At 37.9% G+C, this 11,760-nt stretch overlaps 1 protein-coding gene and 1 pseudogene across 2 annotated transcripts in view; one reads left to right on the top strand and one right to left on the bottom strand.

Annotated features, from left to right (window-relative positions):
* The window catches only part of PLPPR4 (phospholipid phosphatase related 4), a 54,301-nt gene extending 52,105 nt beyond the window's left edge, over positions 1–2,196 (bottom strand). For both annotated transcript variants that reach the window (XM_027868282.1, XM_027868283.1), the window contains exon 1: positions 1,963–2,196. In XM_027868282.1, coding sequence (XP_027724083.1) covers positions 1,963–2,196 — 234 coding nt within the window. The remainder of the gene's footprint in view (positions 1–1,962) is intronic.
* A 670-nt stretch (positions 2,197–2,866) lies between these two features.
* On the top strand, positions 2,867–5,432 carry LOC114047447 (annotated as a pseudogene).
* The last annotated feature ends 6,328 nt before the right edge of the window (positions 5,433–11,760 follow it).

Raw genomic sequence — 11,760 nt, 5'->3', positions numbered from 1 at the left:
TCTCTCTCTCTCTCTCTCTCTCTCTCTCTCTCTCTCTCTCTCTCTCTTTTTTCTAATGTCAGTACCTGTTCTGAAGCATTCAGCTAATAAATCCACATTAAAGTTTGAGTCCACTATTCCAAATTGGCTTCAGCTATACTTCCTCATGGGAGTCTCAGAATCATTCTATTGTTTCTTAACCCTGGACAAAACATAACAAATACTAAGAAACAAAAGCCATCAACCCTCACTGTGAGATGAAAACTACATTAGTGAAGTATGTAGGGGCTCTGGAACCTAAGCTAAGGAATAATATAAAATATTTTTATAGTACCTGACCAGATCTTTTCTTTTTTATCTCATTTTCCCCATCATGTATTATGACATAGAGCTGGTGAGGTTTAGTAGCAAGAGTGCTGCATTTGGAGTCAGAAGATCTGGGTTTAAATCCTAGCTCTGCTACCTGTGTAACTTAGGGCAAGTCAGTTCCCCTCTAGGCCTCAGATTCCTGGCATGTGAAATGAGGGGATTGGACTAGATGACATCTGAGATTCCTCTCATCTCTATTTCTATGTATTTTCCTTGACAAGACTCTTTGATATTCTTCAACCAAACCAAGTAAATAGGACTAAAGGATTTTTTTGGGGGGGGGGCAGGTGAGGTGGTGCTGGAGTGGAGTAGAGGGGAATAAGGAGAATTAGATGTGCCTGGGTTAACTGCTTTATTAGCTGCAAATTACATAAGCCACCCAAATGATGGTGTTTTTGTTTGTCACTTCCAAAAGAAACTTCAGGGTATACTGTCAGTTGCAAGAAAGTCTGAAATCACTCCTCAGTTTCAGGGTAATGATTATTTCTGGTATCTTGTATTTTTAAATGTAACGCTTCCATGTTGGGCTAGATGGCCAAAGAAAGAAATTAATAATACAGGCACGTTTATTAGCAATTTTTTAAATGACCTGAGCTTGAATTGCATAGAAAATATTTTCCATTTCTCATCTATTTCTCTCCAAATAGTTAATCCAACAAATCTTTTCCCCTGCATCAATACTTAGCTATGATTTAATAAACCTTTTGCTTAAACATGTCTTCCTATTGCAGTGAACCACAGTGCATGGAATTCCCTTAGCTGTCAGTCTCTCAAAACCTTCCATAAATTATTCCTCCTCTAAATTCTGCATTTTTTCAAGTTAAAAGTTAATTTCAAATCCTCCTACATGTCAACTGCTCTTCCATATAGCTTTTACTCTCTATGGAATAAATATGCATATATCAATCATTCAAAAGTCAGCTGATGTAAATTATTAGCACAATTTTCTCTATCAGAAAGGGGCAGTGGATTATTACCCAGATGGTGCAGACCCAATTTTAGAAGTAGACGTGAGCACCATCTTAATCAGGACATAAGGAAAGCTTAAAAAAACACACTATCCAAATAAATCTGACACTATGCAATATTCAGCTACTGTACCCAAATGGGACATTCCTAACCATATGTACCCACAATTCTGACTAGAAGAAAATAGGGTCTTCTAGAATTCTAGGTGCTCAGTGAGTGGACAGAATGCACTTGAAGCATTGGTACAGTGATAGCTATGAGGCATAGATAACACTCTCGACAGACATGATCACCAACTGACTTAGCCACTCTCTCACGGCCCAGAGAAGTCTTAACTCACACAGGTATCCATCTCAGCTCATACAACCATGGAATCGAACATTCCCGTGTGCAGACATAGACACCCAGACTCTCTCACACAGAAATGGAACGAAGGTAAACTCGCCCTGGGTAAACCAGGTATCTGTATGGGGGTTGGGGGGGGGGGGGCAGGCACAAGCAGGCTTGCCTGCCATTAGAGTGCACTTAGCGCTGCGCTGTCGCTGTCCAAATGCTGAATTCTCTGGGCAGCTGGAGGTGGAAGAGTCTGCAGTATGCTCGCGCCCAGGCTGGAGATCTCCCCAGAGTCTGGTGCCCTTCACTCACCTCCACGAAATAAAAGCAAGGTAGTAAGGTGACGCTGTCCTTGGTCACTTTGCTCTTTGGCCTCTCCTTGGCCGACATGCCTGCGTTGGGCAAGGGTCGGGGGTCTTCTCCAGGGGGCGCCGAGCTCGAGGCACTTCTGAGGAGAGCTGCTGCTGCTGCTGCCTCTTTCAGCCGCCAGCGCCCGGCGCTGATGTCACATTCCCCCCGGACGCTTTGAGAGTCAGCGCGCTGCATGCATGCAGTAGCGTCCTCTCGCCTCTCCCCACCCCGTCTTTGCAGCACTACTGCCACAGAGCTGTCAACTCCGAGCTGCAGGGTCCTTTCTGATCCCTTCTCTCAGTTCCCCAGCAAGATATTTCCTCGTTCTCCTCCTCCAGAGACTTCCCGCCACCCACCCAATCCCCAAAGCTGTTGCTACAATGGCTCCTTCCCCTTCTCTCAGCTTCCCTCTCCTTCAGCTCTCCACAGCTCTGGCGATGCCAAAGCACTTTACAGCATTTCTGAGGTTTGACGTCAAGAAACCTACTACTCCCAGAAAAGGAGGGGAAGGACCCTGGTTTTTCTGCAGTAGTAAGAGCTGAAGGCTCAAGGTCTTATTTTCTCCTGAAGAATCAACATCTGTCTCACCAGAAACTCTATGCTTTGGTTTGCTGGCACATTGAGCCTCAGAGGAAGAAAACTGCCTTGTCCTAATTCTCTTTTCCCGAAATTAAATTGTAATTTCCATTCCAAGAAAAAAAAAAAAACAAGAAATAATTACTTTAGGCCCATCCACTACCCTCTTAATTAAATGCCTCTGTTCTGTGTCTGTTACAGTGTGGTCTAGCATTTATTGTAAGTGGTTCATTTTACTCAATGTCCAATCTGATGCAGATAAGACATGGAGTTTTGATTTGTGAAGATTATGGTGGTGCTGGTGGTAGTGGTGGTGGTGGTGCTGCTGCTGGTGATGTTGAAGGAGGTTTTGCAGGAAGGTATGGAAAATCATGTATGCAAAGATGACAGTCATCCTTAGGGTATCAAAGTTCTTGTTCCATATCTCTTCAGTCAATGCTTTAGTGACAATTTAAAGACTTTTTCATAAAATAAAACATTAAATTCTCTACCTCTTGGGTGGGTGTATGTTGATAACCTCATTCTTTTCCTGTGTGTGTGTGTGTGTGTGTGTGTGTGTGTGTGTGTGTAGTTGTTTTCCAGAAGTGACTAGTGAATTTAAGGCATATGTGGTAAAACATCTGGGGGATAAAAAGCATTTCACTTTTTAGTGAAAGGGGTGTTATGATTGATAGACATTTTAATGACTGAGCAGTCTGTTATCTGTTTGTGGGATTTGTCAAGAACCTTTCTTCTTTCCCCGAACATGGTGGCTCTTCTGCTTTTCATTAACATCTCCACTGAATTCCAATTCGTTAAAGAAAAAAGTGGAATCACTTAATGAATAATTATGAGAAGCTTAGCATTTTGTTATTGAGGAGGAATAGAAACAAAGTTTACTTATATCTTCTCTCACTAGCAGAGTATGAAGTACGTTTTGAACAATTCACAGTCCCATATTAGCAGAAGATGCCATTATCTTGAAATGCAACATTAAAAAAATGAGAAAGATTATCTCTTTTCCCTCCCCAACTTATCTATCCACCTTTACTATTTTTACTATTAATACTGTCAGAAGCCAAGACCTTTTCTGTTTCAAAGCCCTTTTTCAATTCTTCAACTTAAGTATTCCACTGACATCTCACAAAACCTAATTTGGCCATCTGTTGAATTCCTTCTTCCCATAGAAGGAGAGGGGATATCTTTGCTTCATCAACCTGTTTCTGTCTTTTAGGTCCTTCTAAACTGGGGAAATCAATAAACAATTATTTATTAAGTGCCTACTGTGTTCTAGGCATATGTTAAGTACTGAGGACATAAAGACAAACAAAATAATCATCAAGGAGATTATATTTTAACAGTAGAGATAGCAAATAAATTTATGAGTTAAGAATCATTCTCCAATTCACAAATGATCTAAAGATATGAACAGACAGTTCTCAAGAGAAGACCTGAGTAGAATTAGTTACATGAAAAATGCTTCAAATTACTAATAATGAGATAAATGTGAATTAAAGTAATTCTGAGGTTCTATTTAATACTCATCAGCAAAATGACAAAGATGACAAAAAATGAAAATGACAGATATTGGAGAGGCTGTGGGAAAAGAGACACATTGATGCTCTGTTTGTGGACCTGAGAATGGACGCAACTATTCTGAAAAGCAATGTGGAATTACACATTCAAAACTTTTCTATGAGGCAGCAAGGTGGTGCAGTGGATAGAGCACCGGCCCTGAAGTCAGTAGGACCTGAGTTCAAATCTGGCCTCAGACCAAACACTTGACACTTACTAGCTGTGTGACCCTGGGCAAGTCACTTAACCCCAATTGCCTCACAAAACAAAAACAAAAAAAATGTTTTTTCTAAACAGTGCATGCCCTTTGACCTGCTTATAGCACTGCTAGACCTATACTCCAAAGAGATCAAAGAAAGAAGAAAATGTCCTATATATAAATTTATGACAATTATTCTATGGTGACAAAAGCAAACAAATTTGAAAACTAAGAGGATGACCATCAATTGGGGAATGGCTTACAGGCTGTACTATGTGAGTGTAATGGAATACTATTGTGCTATTACAAATGAAATAGAACTTCCCTATGCCACTGGGCCACCTGGATCTGGCTCCATCCTCTGCTGTCCAGCTACCCTGACTCTCACCCCCTTTCCCTCCTTCCCTCAGGAGATGTTGGGCCTCCAGATTAACTACAACCCACTTAAGGAGCCACTAGGCTTCATCAAGATTCTCCAGTGGGTAGCTTCCATCTTTTCTTTTATCATTTGTAGAGGTTTTAAGAGCAAAATAAGTTTACTAATTTCCTGCCTAAGTCATAGTCGTCCTTGCCTATCCATTCAGGGTGAACCAGGTTTCACTTAGTGCTGCATTGGAGCTCTGTGTAACATAAGTTTGAGCAATTATGTTCTTATAGAAGATTTGTCTTCTTCCATTGAGTTCTATGTTACATTTTACAGCCTTGGTCTTATTACATTGCATTGCTGTACTTGTACTTTATATTGGTTATATGAACACATATCAAGAGAGTTGACATTCCTTTTATCAACTTCCTTTTTGCTCTTATTGCTACTTTCTTATGGTTGGTGAGCATTTCAGCTGAGACTAAAGCTCTGACTGACATTAAGATGGCCGCAAGTGAAAATCTTATTGGTCAGATTGACTCTTGCAAGAAGGTAAACTGCTGCTTTGACTATGTGATCAGTATGAGATCTCTGAATGAATCTGTCATCTTTGGTTTTCTCAACATGATACTTTGGGGAGGAAATGCTTGGTTTGTATATAAGGAGACCAATTTGCATGGTCAGTCAAATGTTTCTACCCATGGCATGGGAACAGTTGCATCTCCTATAGGAATGTAATTAAAGGAGAGAACTACCCTGTGTGAAATAATCTATTCTACAACATATTGCTAGCATCTTTCAAGACAATGCAATTTGTTTCTAATAAAAGCAATGGCATTTACAACAAATTGATGGATTAAAAATTCTGCTAGGTTTACATGGAATATGTGCCTTAGATACAAAATTAGGATGTAAGTATTTCAATTTGTAGAATCAAAGATCCAGGGATTTATTATGAGATTGTATACATAAAAATGAATTGCAGTTTCTTCATTAATTTTTTTTTTTTTGCATAGCAAAAGTGTTTACCCCTTAGGCCTTAGCACATGAATCTTTATTCAGGAAGAGGATGTATTATGCTACTTTTTTTTTAAAAAGTAAGAAACTGAATTTGAATTACATACTACTATAAGTTTGTATAGTTCATAAACCTTAAGACCTGTTTTTGTTAAAAAAAGGTTTATTGCGTTATAAATATGGCATAGCAAAAAAGTGTTTAGTTCAGAACTAAAATCTAAATGCTGTTCATGGTAAAAATTCCTAAATGCAAAGAGGGATTTTAAAATAAATAACCTTCAATAGTTAATAATTGTATAAAAGTGTCTTGAGGATGGAGATTGGAGATTTTAAGTGTGTATAAATGTTCTTTGATCCCGTTAATATAGTAAATCTACAGTCTGAGGTGTTTACATTATGCTGGTTGGTTTCATACTAAGTATACTCTACATATGGTTTATCTAGACACTTTGAAAACTGCAAGCATATTCTTATTAATATTTGTCTTCTGTTACTCATGCTACTTGGTTTAAGGATGGGATAATCCTGTGGGTATAGAAATTTTTTTTCCTTTTTTAAAATCCATTGAAAGGAGAGAAGAAATTATTTTTTTTTTTACTTTTGGAAAGGAACACAAGTGAGCTAGCTACATAATGCATGCCTGTTTCTTTGTACACAACATGTTTGTTCTTCTTCAGCCAGTTACAGAGATGGTTATACCCACAAGGGTTCCACCTGCATTATCCACAATGCTGATATTTATCCATCTAATCATAAAGTTTTTCTATGTACCTCATCCTGTTCCTTCATGAGCATGTATTACATATATATATACATATATGTGTGTGTGTGTGTGTGTGTGTGTGTGTGTGTGTACCAGTTGCTGAGTTTGTTCATTTTGAGCACCAAAAAATCTTATTTTTTGGTCTTCACCATCTCTTGTCTGTATTATTGTGATAGTCTCCTAATTCCTCTCCCTGTTTTATTTTTCTTCTATCTAATCTATCCTTCATATAACTGTCAAAGTGTAATTGCTAAAGACTAGGTTTTACTGTGTCACTCCTCTGCTTAAGAAACTCCCATGGTCTTCTTATATCTCTAAGATTAAACAAACTTTTAAAGTCTTTCACAATCTTGTGCCAATCTATCTTTCCAGGCTTAGTGAATATTAATCTACTTCATGCATTCACTATTTCAGCCATATTGGTCTGTTTTCTATCCTCCATATAACATTCAATCTCTTATCTCTATGCTTTTGCAAGACTAAGCCTCCTGCCTTGAATGAATCCTTTTTTTTAACCTCTACTTTTAAAAAATATTTTACTTTATCCCAATTGCATATAAAAACAATTTTTAACATCTGTGTTTTTTTTTAAATTTTGAGTTCCAAATCCTTTTCCTCCCCTTCTTGAAAAGACAAGCAATTTGACATAGGTTATACATGTGTAGTCACACAAAACATACCCTATTAGTCATGTTGCATAAGAAAACACACAAGAAAAACAAACAAACAAAGAAAACAGATAACTTGCTGGTGAGCCAAGATGGCAGAGTAAGAAGTAAGTTGCCCTTATACTCCCTTATCAACCTCTGAAAGCCCAGAAAATATTGCCCCAGGAAAAACCCTGGAACAGCTGTACCAGAAGAAAGTTGGGGTGCAGCACTGCAGTAGCCCAGGTAGCTTGAGGGATTAATGGGAAAGGCCCTCTTGCCCTGGAGGAAGGGGAGCAGGACAGAATGGGAGGCATCTCAGCAAGCTGGCTGAAAGCCTCACCTCAGAATACCAGGAGGAGATCCTGAAACCCAGGTGGTGAAGCAGGCAAACACCAGGACCCCCGAGGGCTTCAGTGAGGGTAGGAAAACTGGTGAAAACTAGCTCAGAAAACAACCAGGTGCCTTGGCATTGTAAAGCAGTCAGCCAGTGCCTCAGCAAAACTCTGTGAAGCACTCCAAGGGGCCCCAGGCAGATAAACATCCTGCAACACCCATCTGAAAGGAATTAAAGAAAACAAAAGGAAAAGCAGGCAATCTCCAGGGGCCAGACTACCCAATCCTACCCCTGGAGTTCCAGTGTTGCTGATTCCAGCCCAACACCAGGTAAGCTGGCAGAACCCTACAGCCTGCAACTGCCAACATCGGAGGCCCCAGCACACAAAGCCAGTGACTAGGCCCAAAGCTCCCAACACAAGAAGCTTGGGTCAGTGCCCTCTGCTCCCCAGCAGGAGCGTTCAATCTCTTTAAAGGCCAGGAAATAAGCAAACACCACGAGCAAAAAGAAATGTACCATAGATTTATATTATGAGAACAGTGAAGATCAACACAAAAATTCTGAAGAGGACAACAGCATAAACAAACCCACATCTGGAACCTCAAAAGGGAATATGAACTGGTCTGAAGCCCAAAAAGCCTACTTAGAAGAGCTCAAGAAGGATTTTAAAAGTCAAATGAAAGAGGTAGAAGAGTAATTAAGAAATGCAGTTGGTCAACTGGAAAAAAAGTACACTGGAGAAAACAAATCCCTAAAAAATACAGTTGGCCAACTGGAAAACAAAGTACACTGAAGAAAACAAGTCCCTAAAAAATACAATTGGCCAACTGGAAAAAAAGTACACTGAAGAAAACAAATCCCTAAAAAATACAATTGGCCAACTGGAAAAAAAAGTACACTGAAGAAAACAAGTCCCTGAAAAATACAATTGGCCAACTGGAAAAAAAAGTACACTGAAGAAAACAAGTCCCTAAAAAATACAATTGGCCAAATGGGGAAGAAGGTACAAAATCTAATAGAAGAAAACAATTTGTTAAAAATTAGAATTAGGCAAATGGAAGCTAATGACTATATGAGAAAGCAAGAATCAGTCAAACAGAAACAAAAGAATGAAAAAATAGATGAAAACATAAAATACCTCATTGGTAAAACAACGGACCTGGAAAATCAATCCAGGAGAGACAATTTAAAAATTATTGGTCTACCTGAAAATCATGATGAAAAGAAAAAGAGCCTGGACAGTATCTTTCAAAAAATCATAAAGAAAAGCTGCCCTGAGGTCCTAGAACCAGAGGGTAAAATAGCCATAGAAAGAATCCACTGATCATCTCCTGAAAGAAATCCCAAATTGAAAATGCCAAGGAATATAGTAGCCAAATTCCAAAATTACCAGGTCAAAGAGAAAATACTGCAAGCAGTCAGAAAGAAACAATTTAAATATCATGGAACCACAGTCAGGATTACACAGGACCTTGCAGGTTCTACATTAAATGACCATAGGGCATGGAATATGATATTCCTCAAGGCAAAGGAGTTTGGATTGCAACCAAGGATCAACTACTCAGCAAAAATGAGCATGATCTTTCAGGGGGGCAGATGAATATTCAATGAAATAGGGGACTTTCAAACCTTCCTGATAAAAAGACCAGAGCTCAACAGAAAATTTGATCTTCAAATACAAGACTCAAGAGAGACATAAAAAGGTAAATGGGACAGAAAAATACAACATGTTGTTAATAAAGGCAAACTATTTACATCCCTACAAGGGAAGATAACACTTGTAACTCTTGAGAACTTTATTGTTATTAAACCATGTTAAAGGAGTATGCATAAAGGGGTGGATATAAGTTGACTTTGATGTAATGACAAAAAAAAATCTAATCAAGTGGGTTAAATGGATCCAAGTAAGTGGATTAATCTGATCTAAGAAAATGTACTGAGAGAAAAGGAAAGGAGGAGGCAGACAAAGGTAAATTACATCACAGGAAAAGGCACAAAAACCTATTATTGCAGAGGGAAAGAAGGGAGGGAAAGGAGCATTGTTTGAACCTTACTCTCATAAGATTTGACTAAAGAAGTGACTAACATAATCCATTAGGTATAGAAATCTAACTTTCCCTATAGGCAATAGGAGGAAAAAGGGGGGAAAAGGGAGGGAGGATAGAAGGGAGGGAAAAATGAGTAAGGGTAAAGGGCAAGAAAAAGGAAGAGGCTAATAGAAGGGAGGTGGGAGTGAGGGAGGTGGTAGTCAAAAGCAAAACACCAGTGAAGAGGGAAAGGGAGAAGGGAGAAAGGAGAAACTGGAAAGAGTTAAAACAGAGAAAGAAAATTATTGACCAATTTCCCTAATGAATACAGATGCAAAAATTTTAAATAAAATGTTAGCAAATAGATTATAGAAACTTATCACAAGAGTAATACACTATGAGCAGGCAGGATTTATACCAGGAATGCAGGGCTGGTTCGATATTAGGAAAACTATCAGCATAATTCGTCATATCAGCACCCAAACTAGCAGAAACCACATGATGATCTCAATAGATGCAGAAAAAGCTTTTGACAAAATACACACCCATTCCTATTAAAAACACTACAGAGCATAGGAATAAATGGAGTCTTCCTTAAAATAACAAATAGCATATACGTAAAACCTTCAGCAAGCATCATATATAATGTGGATAAGCTAGAAGTATTTCCAGTAAGATCAAGGGTGAAACAAGGATGTCCATTATCACCACTGATGTTCAATATGGTACTGGAAATGTTAGCTTTAGCAACAAGAGAAGAAAAAGTAATTGAAAGTATTAGAATAGGCAAAGAAGAAACAAAGCTATCACTCATTGCAGATGATATGATGATATACTTAGAGAATCAAGTAAAAAACTATTTGAAATAATAAACAAATTTAGCAAAGTTGCAGGCTATAAAATAAACCCACATAAATCATCAGCATTTCTATATAATACAACAAAGCCCAACAGCAAGAGATAGAAAGAGAAATTCCATTTAAACTTACTGTAGATGTTATAAAATATTTAGGAGTCTATCTCCTGAAACAAACCCAGGAACTATATGAACACAATTATAAAACACTTTTCACACAAATAAAGTCAGATCTAAATGGAAAAACATCAGTTGCTCATGGGTTGGCAGAGCTAATATAATAAAAATGACAATTCTACCTAAGCTAATTTACTTATTTGGAGCCGTACCAATCAAACTACCAAAAATTATTTTATAGAGTTAGAAAAAATAATAACAAGATTCATTTGGAATAACAAAAGGTTCAGAATATCAAGGAAACTAATGAAAAGAAAGGCAGGGGAAAGTGGCCTAGCCATTCCAGATCTTAAATTGTATTATAAAGCAACAATCATCAGAACTGCTTGGTACTTGCTAAGAAATACAGTGGTGGATTAGTAGAATACGTTAGGTGCGCAAGACATAGTAGTCAATGACTATAGTAATCTACTATTTGATAAACCCAAAGATCCCAGCTTCTGGGATAAGAACTCTCTATTTGACAAAAATGGCTGGGAAAACTGGAAAAGAGTATGGCAGAATCTAGTCTTAGACCAAAATCTCACACCATATACCAAAATAAAGTAAAAATGGGTTCGTGATTTAGATATAAATGCTGATAGTGTAAGCAAAATGGGAGAGCAAGGAATAGTTTACCTATCAGATTTATGGAGAACAGAAGAATTCATGACTAAACAGGAGATAGAGAACATTATGAAAAGCAAAGTGCATAACTTTGATTACATTAAATTGAAAAGTTTTTGCAGAGTCAATGCAACCAAGATTAGAAGGAAGGTAGAAAATTGGGAAAGAATTTTTACAACCCATGTTTCTAATAAGGGCCTCATTTCTAAATTATAGAGAAAATAAAGTCAAATTTATAAGAATACAAGTCATTCCTCAATTGATAAATGGTCAAAGGATATGAACAGGTAGTTCTCAGATGAAGAAATTAAAACCATCTATAGTCATATGAAAAAATTATCTAACTCACTATTGATTAGAGAAATGCAAATCAAAACATCTCTGAGTTACCACATCACACCTATCAGATTGGCCAACATGACAAAACAGGAAAATGATAAATGTTGGAGAAAATGTGAGAAAATTAGAACACTCACAAATGCATTGTTGGTAGAGTTGTGAACTGATCCAGTCATTTTGGAGAGCAATTTGGAACTATGCCCTAAAAATGTGCCTTTGACCCAACAATAACATTTCTAGGACTGTATCCCAGAGAGATCATACAAATGGGAAAAGGACCCACATGTACAAAAATAT

This window comes from Vombatus ursinus, unplaced genomic scaffold (assembly GCF_900497805.2).
Source record: "Vombatus ursinus unplaced genomic scaffold, bare-nosed wombat genome assembly UNPS02014787.1, whole genome shotgun sequence".
NCBI lineage: Eukaryota > Metazoa > Chordata > Mammalia > Diprotodontia > Vombatidae > Vombatus > Vombatus ursinus.
This window is presented reverse-complemented; position numbering and strand designations above follow the sequence as displayed.